The sequence below is a fragment of the Pelobates fuscus genome, chromosome 3 (assembly GCF_036172605.1).
Source record: "Pelobates fuscus isolate aPelFus1 chromosome 3, aPelFus1.pri, whole genome shotgun sequence".
Classification (NCBI taxonomy): Eukaryota; Metazoa; Chordata; class Amphibia; order Anura; family Pelobatidae; genus Pelobates; species Pelobates fuscus.
The window spans coordinates 384,118,807-384,142,185 of record NC_086319.1 but is presented as its reverse complement, the minus strand read 5'-3'; the positions used below and the strand labels follow the sequence as shown (position 1 = coordinate 384,142,185).

The 23,379-nt window shown below is 47.2% G+C and overlaps 1 protein-coding gene across 1 annotated transcript in view; it reads right to left on the bottom strand.

The window, feature by feature from the left end:
* The window catches only part of LOC134603554 (venom factor-like), a 77,988-nt gene that overhangs the window by 17,117 nt on the left and 37,492 nt on the right, over positions 1-23,379 (bottom strand). The window contains 5 exon segments of the mRNA XM_063449639.1: positions 1,724-1,887; positions 9,124-9,274; positions 10,828-10,926; positions 22,493-22,652; positions 22,828-22,903. Of these exon segments, the coding sequence (XP_063305709.1) occupies positions 1,724-1,887; positions 9,124-9,274; positions 10,828-10,926; positions 22,493-22,652; positions 22,828-22,903 (650 nt within the window).

Genomic DNA, 23,379 nt, shown 5'->3' with positions numbered 1-23,379 from the left:
TAGAATGCGGGTAAACAGAGAGCATGGGGAATGGACGGGGAAAAAGTACAAATAATAAATTCTAGAGATTTGCATGGAAAGAGGTTTTATTTTGGTCCATTCATTTGCTCCAAAAAAAATTCGTCATTTGATTTGTAATAACATTTGTTCCCAAATCTATTTGTTTCAACTAAAATTAAAGGACCACTCTAGTGCCAGGAAAGCATACTCGTTTTCCTGGCACTAGAGTGCCCTGAGGGTGCCCCCACCCTCAGGGACCCACTCCCGCCCGGCTCTGGAAAGGGGAAAAGGGTTAAAACTTACCTTTTTCCAGCGCTGGGCGGGGAGCTCTCCTCCTCCTCTCCGCCTCCGTTCCTCCCCGTCGGCTGAATGCGCACGCGCGGCAAGAGCTGCGCGCGCATTCAGCCGGTCACATAGGAAAGCATTCATAATGCTTTCCTATGGACGCTTGCGTGCTCTCACTGTGATTTTCACAGTGAGAATCACGCAAGCGCCTCTAGCGGCTGTCAGTGAGACAGCCACTAGAGAATTAGGGGGAAGGCTTAACTAATTGATAAACATAGCAGTTTCTCTGAAACTGCTATGTTTATAAAAAAATTAGTTAACCCTAGCTGGACCTGGCACCCAGACCACTTCATTAAGCTGAAGTGGTCTGGGTGCCTAGAGTGGTCCTTTAAGTCAACTGTTTGTTTGTTTATTTAAGAAATTTAAAGCAAAACGCTGTAGAATAGAGGCAATAAATATGCAGAGGTTAAGCTACTGAAATACCTTTTTTCTTTTATTCCCCAGTCATTTAGGTTTTTTTAATAAATGTTTAAAAAGTTATGTGGACGTTGGGAGCATTTGTTTTTACCTTTTTTTTTTCTATTACAAATTTATCACAAAGAAGAATTCTAATTATTTTAATACATTTCCAAAAGATTATGTCTCTGCAAAAAAATAGTGACAGATTTAAAAAAAAAAAAAAAAAAAAAGAATGTAGTGCTTTACAGGGCCAAGCACAAGCAGTTTTACCGGAGTCACAAAAACCCCTAAAAAAATAAAAAAATAAATAAGTAAGTGAAAGCTGTTGGCTTCTCTATAATCAATCTGATGTAAAGATCAATAGCCAAGCTTGGGCAAGGTGGATTTTAAAGCAGTGACTTTCAACTAGATCGGTGACCTCTGGGGAATGAGAATGTAACTAAGAAGATTTGGGTGGCATGGCAGCATCTGTTGCACAATCATACTTAGGCCTGGACACACCTGCCTTTTTTTACAAATTAAGAGGGTCAATAGTAGGAGTCTAAGTAGGTTCATAAAGCTATGTTTTTACCATTTCTGCAGCGCTACTCTGGCATGATGGGTCTTCAGTGATTCTCTCCAGAGTGGTAAGAACCTCAGCCCAAATGTTTACTTCTCTGCTCTCTCTGCCTCTGCCTGTATCACCACCACCACCACAGACACCAGCTAAGGAGGAGGCTCTATGCATAACTAAAAGGAGTTTTACTAATTTCTCCCATTGCCAGCCCCTCAGTTCCTCCCTGATCTTGCCCCTCTTTCTTTGCATCGTATGCACTTTATTAAAAAATAATAATACCCACAACCAGACACACATCCACTTACCCCTTGCAGCTCAGTTGGTACAGCTCATCTGATAAGCCTTACATAATAAAGAGCCTCAAAAGGTGATGAGTTTAAAAAGAGTGTACAAGAGTATGTAATAATAGTGATTATCACTCACTTGTGTTGATCCATAAACAGCTTTGAAATAGATCTTCTTCGTAAGCCAGCGTACAATGGCGCCAGTCCGCTTATACTGCTTCATTTTAAGTAAGGTCATAAGGCCATAAGCTGTGGCTTCTATTGTGATGAAATGAGAACCTTCCTCTTCCCAGTGAGCTTTATCTAGTGGTATGAAAGACAGGGACAGCATGTTTTATTGGGAGTTACAGTGTGACTTCAACAAGAGAAACAAGGAAAGAGCAATACAAGATGATACATTGTTTGCAAAGTGGCCATTATAAGAGACAATGCTCTACCCCAGTAATTTACCTGACATTAATTTTCTACACTATGGTCTTGTGTGAGCTTTCAGTGCGTGGTAGTGAAGCCCATGGAACAACGCAGTAGGAGGAGTGGGCCTTGACAGAGCCAGGGAGTGGGCAGGTGCTAGTGTTTGGGGGTTGGACTAGTTTAATGGAGCTTGGGGGCGGAGACAGGGAGTATAAAGAGCAGCCATTTTAGAATAGGGGCCATTTTAACCAGAGCCCCTCTTACCTGTAAATTGTGTCAGGTCGGCGAGGTTCTTTTTCTTTGTCGTTTCTGCAGGATTATGGCGTCGCTAGATGAGATCCTGGATGGCGTTCGGGCAGCTGTGAAGGACAGAGGACTGGATTGGCTTCATCAGCAGTTGGGGACTGCCGGGCCTGCTCCTGCGGTACCGGCCCGTCGACCGGCGAGGAGGACGAGACAACCTCAGCGTTTGAGCCCGGGCGCTGGGCCCGCAGCGCGGCGGAGGAGGAGCCCTTCGACGGGATGTGGTGTGACCGACGGTCCGGGTGAGGCCCGGTCAACAGAGCCAGGCAGGCGCACGGCTCGCTCCGGTGGGCGCGGCAGCGGCCTGGCGAGGACGGCCGCACAGCGCATGGTGGCGGAAGGATCCAAGCCACGCGGTTCCGCGGCTGGCAGGAGGAACGGTCCGGGCGGATCTCAGAAGACGGCCGGGACGGAGGCCAGGCCGGCTGGGAGTCATGTGAGCGGCGGCACGAAGCGGACACGTCCCGGTGAGTCAGCCACTAGTGCGAATGCTGGAGGGCAGGGGAGTGATGGTGATGGCGGATATATGATGGCCCCTCAGGCCTTGGGGGGAGGCCAGGACAGCGGAGTGATGGCAGGGACGTCTCAGGCTGAGGCAGGTCAGGGAGACAGATGCAGGGACAAGGGGACCTCACAAGAAGCGAGTGGGTCTGGGCGCACGGCAGGCTGCCAGGATAGCGATGATGAATCTGGCTTGGGGCAGACGGCCGAGGAGAGGCCAGGCTCGGCACTGACAGTTGAGGGACAGGGTGCTCCTACTGTTAAGCGGGTTCGGGATGTCAGCGGTAGGCGAGAGGGCCCATCTGGCCGCTCCCAGGGTCAGCTTCATGACAGGGAGGCCGCAGGGAGTGAGTGGAGAGCAGAACGACGCTTCTCTGGCGTCAGGCGCAGCGTTTCGAGGAGCAGAACCAGGAGTTCAGGGAGCAGGGAAAGATCACCTGCGCGGAGCGGGTGCAGCGTAGCAGGCTCCTGTTACAGGAGGCGTGATTCCAGGGATAGCAGGAGGAGGAGTCAGCGGAGAAGATCAGGTTCACCGGGAGAGAGGCTCAGTGATCGGTGGAGGGGACCACCTCGTGTGGGCAGTCGCCCTGCGAGACGAAGCGTTGCTGAGGAGGATTGGGAGGAACGTAGGGAGGAAAGGCGGGTGAGGAAGGTTCAGGACAGACTACCCAGATTTCCTTCTCCCTACAGGTCTCGGAGCAATACCCCTACGGTCTCGAGGCGAGTCCAGGCGGATGGGAGTCGGCGACAACGGGATTCTCCGGTGCCTGAAAAGGTGGACGGAAGGACGGCGCCTCTGCAGCCAGCTGCGGCCAGAGGTTCGAGTGGTGAGTTCCCACACACACGACACCCAGGACAGTTGTTAAATGATTTAAGAACATTTTTAGATTCTTGGTCTGGGACAGAGGGGTCGCCTGCACAATTCGGGAAGGTGTGGGCGCGAGAGAGTAGTCGGGACACGGCGGCAGGGCTCAGGGGGACACAGCGGTCCGCGCCCGGCGGAGGTGAGTCAGGAGCGGGGGCTGAGTGGTCTGGGTTGGAAGGAGGGGGCGAGGAGCGTGAGGTAGGTGATGTCCCGGATGCGGCGCGGCAGAATGTGCATGTGTCCTTCGCGGGCCCCCTCGGATGTCATTTAAAAGTGGAAGTGAAAGAGAAGATATGGAAAGGTGAGTTTGTGGAGATATTTTCCCTCCTTCCCCTAGAGGAGTTCTTAGACTTGAAGGAGGAGGATAAGAAGGATGCCAAAAAGGAGGAGGAGGAGAAAAGGCGGAGGTATCGCAAGATACCTAAGACCTTTGGGAATTGGCTGAGGGCCTTCTGCATTCTAGCTAGTGTAATCGGGGAGAAGGCTCCGGGGCGTTGCTCAGAACTATTTTGTTATTTGGATGGGATAGGTGATGCGTACCGAACCTACGGAGGTTTGGCTTGGTGGAGGTACGACGAACAATTTCGTCAACGGCTGGCAGCGAATGCGAGCATGCGGTGGGACCAAATGGACCTGCCGTTATGGATGCGCCTTATGATGGCCCAGAAGACGGCGCCCTTTCCTGGGGCAGCCGGCACGGCCTCAGGGGCCGGGTCGGCTGGGCAAAAGAAAGGTTTCTGTTGGATGTTCAACGAGGGACATTGCAAATGGGGAAATAATTGCAGGTTCCGGCACGAATGTTCAGGCTGCGGGGGGACCCACGGTGTCAACCGTTGTTTCAAAAAGGGTAAGTCTGGCGGGGGAAGTGGGCCCACAGGGGCGGCGGCTACCGCAGCTTCCGTTGGGAGTGTCTCCGGTGAAAATAGACGTGATGTTGCCTTGGCTAAGGCGATACGTTAACAGGGAGGATGCTATTTTCTTGTGGCGGGGTTTTCGGGAGGGGTTCTTTATTCCCTACGTAGTTAGGGGACCTGGTATGTTATGTGGGAATCTTAAGTCAGTGCGGGAACACCCGGAGGTAGTGAAGGACAAGCTAAGTAAGGAAGTGCAACTGGGGAGGATGGCGGGACCGTTCTCGTCACCGCCATTGCCCGATTTGCGAATATCCCCGCTGGGCGTGGTCCCCAAGAAAGAGGCAGGCAAATTCAGGTTGATTCACCATTTATCGTACCCGAAAGGGGCTTCGGTGAATGATGACATCGACACGGCTCTTAGCTCCGTCTCTTATACGTCATTTGACAAGGCAGTCGAGTTGGTTCGGAGGCTGGGGCATGGTGCGCTGATGGCAAAGGTAGATGTGGAAGCAGCATTTCGACTGCTCCCGATACACCCGGACTGCCATCATCTGCTCGGTTGCTGTTTTGAAGGGGAATATTTTGTTGACCTGTGCCTGCCTATGGGGTGTTCGATCTCGTGCGCCTATTTCGAGAGGTTTAGTACCTTCTTGGAGTGGGTTGTGCGGACGGAATCGGCAGGGGGCGCGGTGGTGCATTACCTCGACGATTTTCTTTGCGTGGGCCCGCGGGACTCGGACCGTTGTAAACAGATATTGGACGCGTTTCAGTGGGTGCCGCACAAAGTAGGGGTTCCCCTGGCGGAGGATAAGACGGTAGGGCCTACGACGTGCCTTAGTTTTTTGGGCTTAGAAATTGACTCCGGTAAATGGGAATGCAGGTTACCGGGGGACAAATTATCACGGCTACGGGAGCTGGTGGCCACGGTAGGGAGGGCCAAGAAGGTGACACTGCGTGGGCTCCAATCGCTGGTAGGGAGCCTTAATTTCGCGTGCCGGGTCATACCCATGGGGAGGGTTTTCTGTAGGCGCCTTGCGCAGGCTACGTGTAAGGTGCGACTGCCGTCACATTACATTAGGGTTTCGGCGGATATGAAGGCGGATTTAATGGTGTGGGACCGGTTCTTGCAGGATTTTAATGGGACGGTGATTTTTCGAGAGCCGGCGGCATCAGGGGAGGTTGTTGGTCTATACACCGACGCTTCTGGTAGCATAGGCTTTGGGGCTTACCTGGGGGGTCACTGGTGCGCTGAGCCATGGCCTGAGGCCTGGAGGCAGAGCTCGCTGATTAAAAACCTAGTGTTTCTGGAGCTATTCCCGGTGGTGGTAGCGGTGAGTTTGTGGGGGCAGGTGTTGTCCAACAAGCATATTGTATTTCATTCGGATAACATGGCAGTAGTACAGGCGATCAATAGTTTGTCGGCGTCGTCTCCCCCTGTTTTGTGTTTGCTGCGGCGTTTTGTCCTTCTTTGTATGTCTTTTAATTTGGTGTTTAGGGCTAGGCACATCCCTGGTATGTTGAATGTGGTAGCTGATGCGCTTTCTCGTTTTCAGTGGGAACGATTTCGGGAAGCGGCGCCGGAAGCTATGGCACAGGGGCAGGCTTGCCCTGGCGAGATGTGGCAGCTCGGGACCGCATGCTTGGGGAGTGTATAAAGAATTCTCTTGCGCCGAGCACTTGGTCAGGCTACGTCAAGGTTTGGAAAGAATGGGACGAGGCGGTACAGCAGGTAGGAGGTGACAGTTCGCAGGGGCAGAGGGTCGACGTGCTGTTGTGGGTACTGTGTCGCTTGTTTGCTAAACAGGCGTCACCGGCCGTGATAGATAGGTGCATGTCTGCCATGGCGTTTTTGTTCAAGTTCAACGGGTGGGAGGACATTACGAAGAATTTTCTAATACGCCAGGCTTTGAAGGGCTTTAAGAAGGGTAAGAAGCTCGCGGACCCGAGGCGACCGGTGTCGTTTTCGGTCTTGCAAAACCTGTTAGGGGTGTTGTTCAATCTGTGTAATTCCCCTTTCGAAGTAGCACTATTTTCTGGGGCGTTTGTCTGGGCGTTTTTTGGTGCTTTTCGCATTAGTGAGTTGGTGAGTGCCAACAAGTTGGGGAAGGGCGGTTTGATGTTTGAGGACGTGGTCATAGGTAGTGAACGGGTGCAGATATGGCTGCGCCGGTCTAAAACGGACGTTTACGACAAGGGACGTGCGGTGGTACTATATGAGTTGCCAGGATCAGGGGCTTGCCCGGTGGCTTGCGCCACAAGATACTGTGAGGTTCGGCCGGAAGGGAAAGGTTGTTTCTTTTTACACGCCGATGGTTCGGCGTTGTCGCGATTTCAGTTTCTGCGGGTCTTTCGAATGGGATTGCAGAAAATGGGCCTGGAGCCGAGTCAATTTGGGACGCACTCTTTTCGCATTGGGGCAGCGACGGAGGCTGCGCGTTTAGGCTTGGGGGACGAGAGGATCAAACAAATAGGGAGGTGGGAGTCAGTACGATTCCGCTCGTATGTAAGGCCAGATAAGTTGGTGTAATTGCTTGGGTGAAAAAATATGGGATGGGGACGTTGCCTTTTTCTGCCACTAATTTTGTCTCTTTTCAGGTTTGGAAATTTGGTTGCTGGGCCACTCGTATGTGTACTGGGCGAAGAAGAGAGCCGCAGTTCGCAGAAGCGGATCACAGCTGGGCTTTCCTTTGGAACGAGTGACTCTATGTTGGTTTGGTTTTAGGGGCGCTAGTTGGCAGAGTTTATGTAAATTTTTGTTTCAGAAAGTGGTTAGTGGGTCGGTCCCGGATGTGGTGTTGATTCATGGAGGGGGGAACGACTTAGGTGGGATTCCGCAAAGGGAATTGGTGAGACGGATGAAAAGGGATGTGGATCGGCTGAGGGAGCTGGTTCCTGGCGTGGTGGTGGTGTGGTCCGAGATGGTTCCACGCTTTGCGTGGAGACACGCCAGGGATCCGGCTGCAATAGCTCGATCAAGGGGTAAAATTAATAAGATAATGGCAGTTTTTATCAGACGTTCTGGGGGCATAGTGGTGCATCACAGGGAGTTGGAGGGCATGTTGCCTGGGTATTTTAGGAGGGACGGGGTACACCTGTCAGACGTGGGGAATGATTTGTTGAACCTTGGCTTCCACGAAGGTATTGAGCAGGCCCTGTTTAGGTGTGGTGGGGGTCGCACATGCGCTTAAGGAGGTCAAGCCATGTGCTGTGGCGGAACAGGGCATAGTAAAAATTGGAATTTGGCGTGGAGTTTGAACTGGACAGGCCGAGGTGTAGGCCTGATGGAATTAAGGACTGGTTGGTTCTAGCTCTTCGGTGGCGACGAACCTGTGGGTGTAGGGGTGTCTGAGGTACACCCCTACAGTTAACAATATGATGTGGGGCCTCTTTGGTAGGCCGTGTTTCAAGTGAATTGTTATTTGGTTATATATTGTTCAATTGGTAGGGTCATTGTCAGGGGTACTGTGTGGGGGGTATAGTAATTTAATGTATAGTTGGACAATGACCCTAAATTATGTTAATTATGTTAATTTATGATAATTTAATTAATAATTTAATTAATAAAAGCTGTGGACTTTATACTCCAACAGAATTAACAGTGTCCGTGTCTTATTTAGTATAAGGTTATAGTGCATGACGAATAACGTCTGTGCAAAAAAGGTTTATATAAAGTTTTAGCACATGCCGAATAACGTCTGTGCAAATGTCATGAAGCCCATGGAACAACGCAGTAGGAGGAGTGGGCCTTGACAGATCCAGGGAGTGGGCAGGTGCTAGTGTTTGGGGGTTGGACTAGTTTAATGGAGCTTGGGGGCGGAGACAGGGAGTATAAAGAGCAGCCATTTTAGAATAGGGGCCATTTTAACCAGAGCCCCTCTTACCTGTAAATTGTCCCACCCACCCTCCCTAGGTTTAGCAGTTCCGTTTCAGTCACAGCGGCGGAACAGGGCATAGTAAAAATTGGAATTTGGCGTGGAGTTTGAACTGGACAGGCCGAGGTGTAGGCCTGATGGAATTAAGGACTGGTTGGTTCTAGCTCTTCGGTGGCGACGAACCTGTGGGTGTAGGGGTGTCTGAGGTACACCCCTACAGTTAACAATATGATGTGGGGCCTCTTTGGTAGGCCGTGTTTCAAGTGAATTGTTATTTGGTTATATATTGTTCAATTGGTAGGGTCATTGTCAGGGGTACTGTGTGGGGGGTATAGTAATTTAATGTATAGTTGGACAATGACCCTAAATTATGTTAATTATGTTAATTTATGATAATTTAATGAATAATTTAATTAATAAAAGCTGTGGACTTTATACTCCAACAGAATTAACAGTGTCCGTGTCTTATTTAGTATAAGGTTATAGTGCATGACGAATAACGTCTGTGCAAAAAAGGTTTATATAAAGTTTTAGCACATGCCGAATAACGTCTGTGCAAATGTCATGTCCATTGACCTACCCATAGAAAGATCGGGAAAAACTGCCACTAACTTAAGAATGTTGTCATTTGACATAAATGAAATAAATAATGACAATGTAATAATACCCCCTTAATTGCTCCTCCTGTGCTGTGGTATCCCTTTGACAATGTTCATCTGAATGAATATGTTACCTGTGGATGCAGCAAGCAGGGTCCTTGTTTCATTCAAAACTCCAGCCATAGCAAGAGCGTATGAGGTGATTGCAACAGTGTGCGGTTTGCGTAATGTTGGGTACTGGCCCACTAGGAAAGCTGTTGCTCTTTCAATACTGTGTCTCAGATTCTGCAGTAGAAAAGAGTATTGAATGACGTGAGGTAAAGGATGGAGGAGATCAATGGTGCACTATTGCAGCCATAGTAATGGCACAATCTTTCATCTTTCAACATGAGGACATAGACTTAAATTAGAGGGGCAAAGGTTTAAAAATAATATCCAGAAGTTTTACTTTACTGAGAGGGTAGTGGATGCATGGAATAGCCTTCCAGCTGAAGTGGTAGAGGTTAACACAGTAAAGGAGTTTAAGCATGCGTGGGATAGGCATAAGGCTATCCTAACTATAAGATAAGGCCAGGGACTAATGAAAGTATTTAGAAAATTGGGCAGACTAGATGCCCCTAGTCACCCCCCTCCCCGCCCCCCCAAAAAATAACCCCTAACTACGCCCCTCATCCTAAAAATAATGAGGGGGACCCTTATCTAAATTCCTGTAAAAAAAAAAAAACGTACCATTTGATGTCTTCTTTCTTCGAAACTCTTCTTTTTTCAGCCCCCAAAAAGGGCAAATAAAAATCCATAATAACCGACGCACTTTAAAAAAAAAAAAAACAAAAAAAAAACAAGCGCAAAATAAAATAATCAATTTTCACCCATGGAGGGCTCCGTGCAGACTGAGCTCTGCAAGGCGGGGGAAGGCTTATAAAGTCTTAATTTTTCAGCACCAAAAAAGGCCAAATAAAAAACCATCATACCTGTCGAACTTAAAACAAAATAAAAAACCCAAGCGCAAAAAAAAAACCCGACGCAAAAAACAAAACCCGATGCTAAAAAAAATTAATCCATATTCACCCGGTGAGGGCAAAGCGGAGACTGAGCTCCGCAGAGCAGGGAAAGGCTTATAAAGACTGCTCACTGATTTTAATCTCCCTTATGCTATTACGGGGGTCATATTGACCCCCGTAGAGTGAGGGAGGACATGGGGGGCTTAAGAAGTGGCGGGGAGCACTGGTCCCTGACGCTCTATCTTTACATATTACAAGGAGGGAGCTGAGCGCCGGTAGCTCCCTCCTTGTAATAAACTGAACGAACAAACGAACACTGATATTCAGTGTTTGATCATCTGAAATTTCTATTCATTTATTCATCTTTCTGACGATTAAATGGACGAAATTCCTGTTCGCATGCCCAAGTGTATCATTGGGCATGTGCAGGAACCTCACAGCGCTATCTAGTGTGGGCAGATGACGTGTCCCACAGGGACTTCATCTACCCACACAAAGATGGCGGCGCCCAGAATATAGATCGGGGCAGAAAATAAAGATTAAAAATAGGTAATATGGGGGGTTTAGGGGCATTTTGGGGTGACTAAGGGGTCAGTTAGATGTAGTGAGGTCGGGAGGGGGGGTTAACAAAAAACGGATTCGGCCATGACAGTGCCGCTTTAAATATAAAAAAGCATATGGTGATGGTAGAGAGCGAGCAATATCAGAAGACATTGTATGCTCGAGATACCTGCAGAGGAGGCGTTTGGCGATAAATGGGTTATATTGGTGGACCTTAATAAATCATCGTATTTAATCTCAGAAATGATTGGCAGCATGTTAAGCCAAGCTACTCACATCGACATGTGCGATACATATTTTCTCACTCTCCAGCAAAGCAATGAGAACAAAGGCTGTGAGAACTGCATTGTATTCGTTGGATCCCTTGATTCCTCCCTGTATAACATAGATTGACAAAGAAAATTGAGCATCATTATGAGACAACTATAGATAGGTGGTATAGATAGGATACGTCATACATGCGCACAAATTCCTCTAATTCAGTGAGGTACACAATATATACCTAGAACCTATTTTAATTTCTTCAGTTTTCATTAATAAGCTGTCTGTTGATTTGGATGCTATATACATCACTATGTGTTTAGCTAATACAAGATAAAGTTCTAAAGTCATAAAATAATATTAAGAAAAATATCTGTTCTAAGTTACAGACTTCAAATCTGCAGTGGAAATATCATTTGAAGGGCCAATGAGGGACAATTTTCACAATTACATTTTAAAGATAATAACATTAATAATAGAGCTGTCCCGAACGGTTCGCTGGCGAATAGTTCCTGGCGAACATAGCATGTTCGCGTTCGCCACAGACGGCGAACATATGCGATGTTTTGTCCGCCCCCTATTCTTCATCATTGAGTAAACTTTGACCCTGTACCTCAGAGTCAGCAGACACATTCCAGCCAATCAGCAGCAGACCCTGCCTCCCAGACCCTCCCACCTCCTAGACAGCATACAATTTAGATTAATTCTGAAGCTGCATTCCTTTTTTTTTTGTGTTTGTGTTTATTATACATTATCCTCCATAGCCAGTAACCTGTGTTTATTATACATTATCCCCCATAGCCAGTAACCTGTGTTTATTATACATTATCCCCCATAGCCAGTAACCTGTGTTTATTATACATTATCCCCCATAGCCAGTAACCTGTGTTTATTATACATTATCCTCCCATAGCCAGTAACCTGAGTGTAATATAGAGATACTGTGTGTAATACAGAGATACTGAGTGTAATACAGGGATACAGTGTGTAATATAGAGATACTGAGTGTAATATAGAGATACTGAATGCAATATAGAGATACTGTGTGTAATACACGGATAATGAGTGTAATATAGAGATACTGTGTGTAATACAGAGATACTGTGTGTAATACAGAGATATTGAGTGTAATACAGAGATACTGTGTGTAATATAGAGATACTGTGTGTAATGCAGAGATACTGTGTGTAATACAGAGATACTGAGTGTAATACAGGGATACTGAGTGTAATACAGGGATACTGTGTGTAATATAGAGATACTGTGTGTAATACAGAGATACTGTGTGTAATACAGAGATACTGAGTGTAATACAGGGATACTGTGTGTAATATAGAGATACTGTGTGTAATATAGAGATACCGAGTGTAATACAGGGATACACTGTGTAATACAGGGATACAGTGTGTAATACAGAGATACTGTGTGTAATATAGAGATACTGTGTGTAATATAGAGATACCGAGTGTAATACAGGGATACACTGTGTAATACAGAGATACAGTGTGTAATACAGAGATACAGTGTGTAATATAGAGATACTGTGTGTAATATAGAGATATTGTGTGTAATACAGAGATACTAAGTCTAATACAGAGATACTGAGTGTAATACAGGGATACTGAGTGTAATGCAGGGATACTGTGTGTAATATAGAGATACTAAGTGTAATACAGGGATACAGTGTGTAATACAGGGATACTGAGTGTAATACAGAGATACAGTGTGTAATACAGAGATACTGTGTGTAATACAGAGATACTGTGTGTAATACAAGGACTATTGGAGAGGGGCAGTAAATGTTATATAATAGAATTAAGGGAGGAAGACATGGAAAGGGGGGCAGTAAATGTAATATAATAGAATTAAGGGAGGAAGACATGGAGAGGGGGGCAGTAAATGTCATATAATAGAGTTAATGGAGGAAGACATGGAGAGGGACATGGCACTAAAAGACTGTGTCCACTCTGGGCACCAGCCAGCTGACCCGTGTGAGTCAGGCTGGGGCTGCCGGGAGTGGACAAGGTGGAGATTTGTGGCGGGACATCGCCACTAAGTACCATGTCCCCTGAGTATTCAGAGGTTTGGTTTTATATTTTGTGTCTTCAATATGTACTGTGATGGTTTTCCCTTGTGTATGTCTTGCTATTACTGCATTGCAGAACATTTAAAAGTTGACAGTTGACAGTTAACTCCTGGAGCCGTGAATAAAAATTGTCAGTTGGCTATGTGTCGTGTGGTCCTTGGGAATGGGAATTATGCTGTGTGTCCTGCCTTCTGTATGAGGAATCCTGAGTACCAGCGGAGAGCCCTTGGATTAACCCCTGCCGCTCCGCTACAAGGCTCCCATTGACCCACGTCATTCCAGCACCCCCACACACGAACGTTTTGGGGGCGTAGGCATGACGTGGGCCAATCACTGGTGTAACAGTAGTGTACATTTAAAAAAAAAACTAGAAATTTGACTGTGAAATAATAGCAGTCAGTTTCCTTCACACGTGTGCGTTTCAGGGCCTGCCAGGGCACAGTGTCAGACCAGTGCAACTCATATCTGGTGTAACAGTAGTGTACTGTAACGGATCGCCTGGCACCCCGACTTGGTACCTCCGTTAATGGATGCTCCTAGTGCTTCCTGAGGACTCCAAGCACTCTGGCAGACACCACCATCACCGAATCCGAGAAACCTTTTAAATTCTCCCAAGCATATGAATGCTGTAGACCATTGAATAGGAACCATACGAATAGGCTTGTACTCCTAGCAGTCAACTGGAACAGCATGCAATAAATCCTTCCCCCAATAATGAGACGACACATCACTTTGAGGGTAAAACAGGAACTCTCGACTGGCTCATCCAGCCTGGCTTTTATTTCCAACTCACACATACAGGCCACACCCAGGGGGAGGCATAAAAGAACCAATGACATAGATGTTACCTCCCACACATCCCCTCCCCTTAGTGTGACACATAATCCCATTATGCATACAGTGTAAAATATGCTTTTACACAACTTTCATAACTTTAAAACCATACATCACATTCACATAAAAATACATATCCACAATCAATCCATTCAGGGGAACAACATATTAAAAAATGGCATGAATCCGACCAGGGGTTCAAAAGTTACTAAAAGTATCTTTTGTTCCTTTCTGGCTGGCAGAAAAACATCCCCACAATGCACCCTGGTTTCCTCCCTTCTGCCCTGGAGTTAATTGGAGAAGTAATCCAATTACCCAGGACTAAAGGCAGACTCCATTAACCACATGGTTGCAAAACAACATAAAACACTTTAAAATACATAAAGTCACATTTACACATAACACACAGACATTTCACCCATCCCCAGATAGCTGGGATCTGCACGCACAAAACTACCGAATAGCGCGCAGATCCTACTCACACAGTACAATTGCCATGGAGCTAAAGTCTTTCCCATAGTCTTTCATTATATGAATAGGCTCCATGGTATGGCTATCTGGGGTATCACATTCCCATAAAGTCTGGTCCATAGTCCAAAGGCAAGAGGCGGGCAATCAGCCCCCTCCAAGGACACGTGGCGAGGTCGGTTTCGCCACACTTCTCCCCTTTACCCCCCAGACTAACAGGGTACTTGACCTCCTGCCGGTCAGTGCCCTTGTTAGTCCAGCAGCCCACCCACAAGACAGAAACAGCAGAGCAGCCCACCCACAATAAACAGTTACTACACCTGGGTGAGGGAGAATCTTGTCCAGGTTCAGGTGCCTCACCACGGCTGTGTGGGGGACTGGTAGGCTGCCTTGGTAGGTTGCTGAGGGGGCAGAGACCAGCGGTACTCTGTCCTGTTGCCAGCACTACCACGGGAGTAGTCTGGTTGGAGCCTGGTTGCTGGAGACCGACTGTCTCCCCTTTAAATACACCACTCTGCTGCTGGAGACCGACTGTCTCCCCTTGAGTTACACAGCTCTGCTGCTGGAGACCGACTGTCTCCCCTTTAGTTACACAGCTCTGCTGCTGGAGACCGACTGTCTCCCCTTGAGTTACACAACTCTGCTGCTGGAGACCGACTGTCTCCCCTTTAGTTACACAGCTCTGCTGCCGGAGACAGACTGTCTCCCCTTTGGCTAAACAGCCCTGTTGTGGGGGGGCAGGACCGACCGTCCCTACCGCCTGTGCTGGAAGTGCAGAGACCACGGTCCCATCTGCACAGGTGTGGGGCTTACAGTCTCCCCCTGGTACATTAAGCTGCCGCTGGGGAGAGGTGGTAACCAGCTCCTCTCCCATTAGAACACTCTGCCGCTGGGGAATGGAGACTGGGCTCTCTATTCCCTGTACATTAATGATCCGCCGCTGGGGAGAGGTGGTAACAATCTCCTCTCCCATGCATACTTCCCTACTCTGTGGAGGGAGACCGACTGTCTCTACTCCCAATACAGTGTCCTGCTGCTGGGGGAAGGAGACTGGGCTCTCTCTTCCCTGCTGGACCCTCTGCTGCTGGGGAATGGAGACTGGGCTCCCAATTCCCGGCACATCCCTCGGCCGCTGGGGAATGGAGACTGGGCTCCCAATTCCCAAAAAATCCTGCTGCTGCTGGGGGGGAAGGACGACACCTTCGGCCCCCTGGGGTTCACACTGCCGCTGGGGAATGGAGACTGGGCTCCCAATTCCCAACAAATCACACTGCCACTGGGGAGGAAGGACGGCACCTTCTGCTCCCTGGGTTACACACTGCCGCTGGGGAGGAAGGACGGCACCTTCGGCTCCCTGGGTTACACACTGCCGCTGGGGGTCTGGGTTGGTTGCCCAGCATCCCTGTAGGGCCGGTAGAGAGACCTCGGTCCCATCTCTACCTGCCATCTGGAGGTCATCGCAGGACCAGTCAGTGAGGTCTGGTTCTGCTTGTCGGGTAGGTTGGGGCTGCACGAAGCTGAGCAGGTGTTGGTAGTCCTGCTCCAGCTCCCACTCCCTTGTTACCAGGTGGGTCATGTCTTGGCTCACCTCGCATTCGTCAGCCCAGACATACATGCCCATCCGGTAGTCGTAGATGTCCCAAAACCTAGACCCCTCCGTGCTGCCAAGATCAATGTCGTCCTCCAAGGCATCCCATAATAAACCCGGGCCATCATAGTCATCCCCCTCCGGTAAGTCGTGCTCGGCCGTCCAGGGGGTAAGTCGAATGGTATGCCACCAGAGGGCCTGGTATGCGTTGTCTAGCCAGATCTCTCGCCATACCAGGGTCTCTAGTCTTGTCACCCACTCATCCAGGGGCTGCTCTCCCAATAGATACATCCGCATCGCCACACGCTTCTGTAGCCGCTGCTCATCACTGGGGAGACTCTCACCTCGCCGCCACTGGGCGTCTTCCAGGGCATCATACCAGACTTCCTTTCTGTCTGCATCCCTGAAGTCCGCGGCCGCCTCCTCCTCCTCATCATGGAACGCTGTCCAAAAACTAGCTGATTCCATCCTGCTGTAGCCAGGGGCGCTGTACGGATACTAGCGTTGCCCTCAATTTGTAATTCCAAACGTTACCAGTGTCTCTGAGCTGCTTCTCCTCGCACTAGGACGCCATCCCACCGCTGCCACCAATGTAACGGATCGCCTGGCACCCCGACTTGGTACCTCCGTTAATGGATGCTCCTAGTGCTTCCTGAGGACTCCAAGCACTCTGGCAGACACCACCATCATCGAATCCGAGAAACCTTTTAAATTCTCCCAAGCATATGAATGCTGTAGACCATTGAATAGGAACCATACGAATAGGCTTGTACTCCTAGCAGTCAACTGGAACAGCATGCAATAAATCCTTCCCCCAATAATGAGACGACATATCACTTTGAGGGTAAAACAGGAACTCTCGACTGGCTCATCCAGCCTGGCTTTTATTTCCAACTCACACATACAGGCCACACCCAGGGGGAGGCATAAAAGAACCAATGACATAGATGTTACCTCCCACACATCCCCTCCCCTTAGTGTGACACATAATCCCATTATGCATACAGTGTAAAATATACTTTTACACAACTTTCATAACTTTAAAACCATACATCGCATTCACATAAAAATACATATCCACAATCAATCCATTCAGGGGAACAACATATTAAAAAATGGCATGAATCCGACCAGGGGTTCAAAAGTTACTAAAAGTATCTTTTGTTCCTTTCTGGCTGGCAGAAAAACATCCCCACAATGCACCCTGGTTTCCTCCCTTCTGCCCTGGAGTTAATTGGAGAAGTAATCCAATTACCCAGGACTAAAGGCAGACTCCATTAACCACATGGTTGCAAAACAACATAAAACACTTTAAAATACATAAAGTCACATTTACACATAACACACAGACATTTCACCCATCCCCAGATAGCTGGGATCTGCACGCACAAAACTACCGAATAGCGCGCAGATCCTACTCACACAGTACAATTGCCATGGAGCTAAAGTCTTTCCCATAGTCTTTCATTATATGAATAGGCTCCATGGTATGGCTATCTGGGGTATCACATTCCCATAAAGTCTGGTCCATAGTCCAAAGGCAAGAGGCGGGCAATCAGCCCCCTCCAAGGACACGTGGCGAGGTCGGTTTCGCCACATGTACATTTAAAAAAAAAAGAAATACAGGGGGCTTGTTGTCACCTTTCGGGGACCCTTGGTGTTGTACGTGGCTGGGTGGAGGAAGAGACCTTCAATGACATCAGTCAGGACAAGGAACGGGACATGGCTAGCTTGGTATCCAACCTTGTGCAAATGGGGAGTTTGCGGTTGTGCAAATGGACTGTTTGCGGTTGTTTGCGGTGCGTTAAACGGGGAGTTTGGTCTGTCACTGTGAAGCGGGCGTAACCCTTACACTACCTGATCAATACAACATCATACCTGATGTTTTAAAGCACGTTATTCCAAACAATTTAGGAATGTTGGGTGATTTGTGCCCTTTATGGATTAAAACCAGACTCTGCATCAACTATGTAATTTTCCATGGGAGTTTTGCCATGGATCCCCCACCGGCATGCCACAGTCCAGGTGTTAGTCCCCTTGAAACAACTTTTCTATCACTATTGTGGCCAGAAAGAGTCCCTGTGGGTTTTAAAATTTGCATGCCTATTGAAGTCTATGGCGGTTCCCCGGGTCGCCCGTTCGCTAACATTTGCGGAAGTTCGCGTTCGCCGTTCGCGAACGGAAAATTTTGTGTTCGCAACATCTCTAATTAATAATAGTAAACATGTTATTGTGAAGTATAGACCATGTTGAGATAACACATGTTGGTTTTCAATGAAGTGGCAATTGGTAGTTGATAAGGGATAACTGGGCAACAAGGGTAAGTGTAATAGACATGCTTGATAGAACGGCTATAGTTACCAATATGGAATAGCATTGTGTAAGATATTCAGGACTACATAAACTAGTAAGATAATAGTCTGAGTGTCCTGCTTTACCTATAGCTCACATTATCATTGGAACAGTTTGCCCGCTATTAATTTCTGCAATAAAAGGCAAAGTGACCCAGTGCACTTTGGAGGCTATGATAATTGGACAAAGCAGAGTTACTTACTGATCTTCAGTGATGATCCCAAATAGGTGTTTACTTTTGCTTCCCTATACACCCTGAATGTGGGTCAGTGCAAATGTTGAGTTCAAACATGTTGCCTGATGAACCTTATTAGTTGGAGTTGCAATGTTACGCTATATCCCAGAATAGAGCCATTTGGAACCCTTGGCTCAAATTTCTTAATGAAGGTTGTTGTTACGCTACTAGGGGTGATTTGGATTGGAACTCAACTGCAGTTTGTAATCTCCCTAATTACAATAGTGAAGAAATAGAGAATCCTTAAGTTTCAATACTGTAGCTTTAAGAAAAGAGAGAATCACTGGTAACTTGATTCAACCGAAGTTTTAATAAGTGTTAAACTTAAATAAATTGCATTTAGGCAATAATCCAATAAGAAGAAGTGCAAGTAATCAACAACACAAAGTTCATTATTAAGTATTTCTTCAGAGATGCATTCAGTAACATTTGTTCATGAGAATAATCTTCAATAGGAACAATAATCAAGTAGCTAAGAATATTTGCAAAGCAAGAACAGTTCATAGTGAATAAGCATGATGGGAGTTGTCCTTCATGAGATTAGTAACTTGAAGCACTGAATGTAATTGCAAAGCAAGAACATTTCATAGTGAATAAGCATGATGGGAGTTGCCCTTCATGAGATTAGTAACTTGAAGCACTGAATGTATTTGCAAAGCAAGAAACAGTTCATAGTGAATAAGCATGATGGGAGTTGTCCTTCATGAGATTAGTAACTTGAAGCACTGAATGTATTTGCAAAGCAAGAAACAGTTCATAGTGAATAAGCATGATGGGAGTTGTCCTTCATGAGATTAGTAACTTGTAGCAATGAAGATTTGAGTAAGCAAGCATTAGTTCATTATTAAATGATATTGCAGACAAATAGATGAAAGATATACTTAAGGTTAATATGGGTAGTCCTCCAATAGTTCAGAGATATGGTCCACTTGTAAAGTAGCAAAGTATCCGTTCTCCAGTAATCCTTTATGGCATGCAGCAATCCTTGCATTTGCTCAAAGGCTTGTCTCAGCTTGAGGAGAGGTAAGTCTGGTGGAAGTAGCTCCCAGTAGCTGAGCCTGTGGAGCCCGCGGTCTCGCGGAGGCAGGTCACACAATCAATCACCAAGCACCCTCCCTCTGGCCCAGTCTCCCTAAATACTGTCAGAGCTGTGTCAGAGGGGGGCGGGGTCCGGCTCCTCGCCGCTGAGTGACGAACGCTGAAGTGTTACTCCATGAAAGGTGTCAGGGGAACAGAGGGATGGGAGTTGGGGCCTCATAGAGGGTAGGATGTTGCCCTCCTGTTCCTTGATCCATCACATTCTTTATCATGTGCCTTGCTTCTCTTTTGTAACTTCTTTGTTTTTAGACATCTTTTTACCCTTCCATTTGCTGCTCTCTATTGCTTTTAGTACCCATGACTTTAGATTTAATCTAGGGCTTCCTCTGCAGTACTTGAGTTATATTCTTCATTACTTGACAATATCCACTGATTTCATTCTTATTGTTTTCATGAGCTCATAACGGGATGTTCATATTATACTTACCGTATTTATTAGAGTATAACGCGCAACATTTTGTACCGATTTTTAATCTAAAATTAGGGGTGCGCGTTATACTCAAATAAATATTAGCCCAGCAGAAGAGGGAGGGAGTGGGTGCTCCGATAATACCTCCCAGGACCGCCGGGCTCATTACAAGCCCGGCGGTCCTGGGGGGCGGGCAGCAAGCGTTTACTCACCTCCCTGCAGCTCCTCCAGCTCCCCAGTGTAAATCTCGCGAGACCCGCGGCCAGCTCTGACGGCCGCGGGTCTCGCGAGATTTACACTGGGGAGCTGGAGGAGCTGCAGGGAGGTGAGTAAACGCTTGCTGCCCGGCGGTCCTGGGAGGTATTATCAGAGCACCCACTCCCTCCCTCTTCTGCTGGGCTAATATTTATTCGAGTATAACGAGCACCCCTAATTTTAGATTAAAAATCGGTACAAAATTTTATACCGATTTTTTTTTTTTTTTTTTTTAATTCTTTATTTTTGTTGTGCAGATGAGCATAATATAACAACAAAACGCCACAACAGCGTATGAAAGGATTCATAAAAGTTAGACAGTGGCATAGTAATTCGCACCATTTTTTTTTTTTTTTTGCTTAACTAAACAGGAGGTTAGCAGAGTAGAATTAAATATAACAAAATAAAATAAAGATGTTTGTTGCTTAACATTGCTAGATCACCTATGCTAAAGAAGGTATGGTATGAACGCGTTTTGTAGCAGAGCTGTATCTAATTATAAGCAGTGTGGCTTATCATTGCTTGGATATTTTCACGTTATGACATGAGATTTTTAGAAAGTTGACCATCATATTTAAGTGGAAGGTTGAGAGTTAGACTAACTTACGCTTGCATTACGTTAGGTGCGCTATCACAGACAATATATGAATGTATTGATCCAGGCTAACGCTTACATTGTCGCTTAGAAAAAAAAAAGACTAGACCCTTAGGGCTGGCCAGGACATTTTGTATGTATTGGTCTTAACTTAATTGATTATAAAAGTACAGAATGGCCCGCTAAACTATGGTTAGCCCAGCAATGTTGTGTCCTTAATAAGCAGAGTGGAGAGAGGTGCCTAGATATATATTCCCAAAAGCGTGACAGTAGTCTGGCTTATAGGCTATTGCAGATTGGAACAGGAAGCCTTACAGTTAAAACAGGAGGACCATGTTAAAACAGGTGTAGGGAACATGTTAAATGTAAGCACATTTCAATCGTAGGTTCCTAGTAATTATCGGCACATATTAAGCAGTCATTGGCACATATCAATTATGGGCATACATATAAAGGATGTAGCTGGGGTACTGTTGCCTCCGTCCTTATGGAGAGAGAGTCTCTGCTCCGTAGGCAAGGTCGCGGGCTGCAGTCCGGGTTGCATCAGCCAATGCCCGTTCTGGATGCTTTGAATGCAGTCCCTGGAAGGTGGTTCAGGAGTTCCTGTGGGTCCAGTCCGTGATGACAGGTGGATTCAGCGTCGCCTCTATGCAGCGATTCAGATCCTCCAACGGGTGTCAGTGTGGTCACGCTCACCTTGATCCGGTAGGCGGCTGCAACTTCTGAGGGGCCCCGGGTGCCGCGCTGGGCTCTGATTCTCTGGCTCAGCGTGGGTCTCGCTTGTGGGGCCTGCGCGGCACTTAGGTACTTGTGTGGGTGAGGTTGAGTGTTTGCGCCCGTGTGCCCGGGTAGTGTTCCCCGCTTTATTGGATGTTTGCGGCTGCCCCGCCGGGCAGTTGTTCTGAGGGCCCTCGGCATGGCGTCGTAATAGCGGCGTCTGGTGGCCGGGCGCAACCACGCGTTCACTGCTCTCATTGCTTGAACTTGTGTGGCTCCGTTGTTGCGGAGTATTGCCCAAAAGCTTTTGCAGAGCTGATCTAGCGTTGCCATGGGCTGGGGTGATGGCTGGGTGTCTGTACCTTTCGGCTGGGGCCTGTAATGGGACGCCATCTTGGCCTTGCCTTGGCTGTGTTGCACCTCTACAGTCTGCTCAGCCCGTCCTCATATGTGCTTGATGTGGCTGGGGAGGACCGGGATGACCCCCACCGGTCCAGAGGGGGGGGGGGGAGGTTGTTTGCCGGGTTATTCCGAGCTCGGGATGAGCGGCCGTCTCGCCCCGGTTTCAGCTCCTGTATGTCGCGGTAGGCGTCCAGTGCTCCCGGCCCCGACGGGCGTCGGGAGTGTGTTCGTTGCTTGCTTGGTGCACCCCTAACTTAGGGAGTGCACCCTGATGTGTCTGCGAGCTTTTTAAGTCCGGTTTCCGACGATTTATTTGCCCGTCGAGCGGGAGCTCATGCGGTCCGCGTCCACTCCGCTTGGCGGTCAGACTCCGCCCCCTTTATACCGATTTTTAATCGAAAATTAGGGGTGCGCGTTATACACGTGTGCGCGTTATACTCGAATAAATACGGTATATAAACCGTTCTTTACATTTCCTTTCTCTTGCTTACTTTGCATCCCCTGTATGAAATGCCTCTCTTTGACTGTTTCATATTTCTATTTATTACTAATGATTGACCAAAAAACATAACCTATAAAACTAAGTTAATATAAAAATAAACTAGGAACTGCTAATTATTGGTATCTCCACCTGTACATACAATCATTTCCTGATGAATGATGGGTGCAGTCTCTTGAAATAATCCATCAGATTTCTGTTTCTCTAGAACCAACCACGTAACAGCCCCACATACAACATTACTGTCAATATCCACCACTGTCTGTGCCATTGCAAACACCTTGACAACGTAAGCAGTGAGCCTAAGAAAAGAAGAAACAAGGGTAGAAAAAGGGAAACATTATTTAGAAGAAACAGGAAAGTAAGAACAACTGTAAAATGAATAGGGAGGGATCGGAGGAAAAAGAGGAAGGAGAGGACCTTGTCTGCATAGGATTCAAAAAGATCCATAAAGGGATGGAGTGGACTTGGATTTACCATGTACTGGCTGGTGTATGTAAAAATGCTGCAAACGAGTTATCTGCTTTACGGTATGCCAGTTGCTGAATATAACCTGCAAATATAATGTAAATGTGTTAACGATAATTCCAAACATAGAATCTGGTCATAACACCATGAAAACTACTCAAGGCTGACCTTTATTTCACACAAGTTCTGCTGAAAGTAAAAGGGAACTGTCACTTCCTAGGTCTTTTTATATCATGTAAATGTAAACCTAGGTTACATAAAAAAGTATTTGTGACGTGTAAAAAATTGTTATCAAATTCAAGGTTGACTTTATTTCCCATTCAATGGAATAAGTTTCCAACAATTATCAAATGATGTACACACCCAAAGGCCTTGGTTGCAAGTTCCCCGCATGGCTGGGCTTACTGAGTTCTTATATTTAGATGCTCCTGTACATCATTCACAGGGGACACACAACGCACCTCACCTAGTCTCTGACATCACAGTGATGCTGAGCAATAGCATTTTGTGACTTCCTATATATACACTCAGTTCTGTTTAGCCTATACCCTGTTGTGGTCT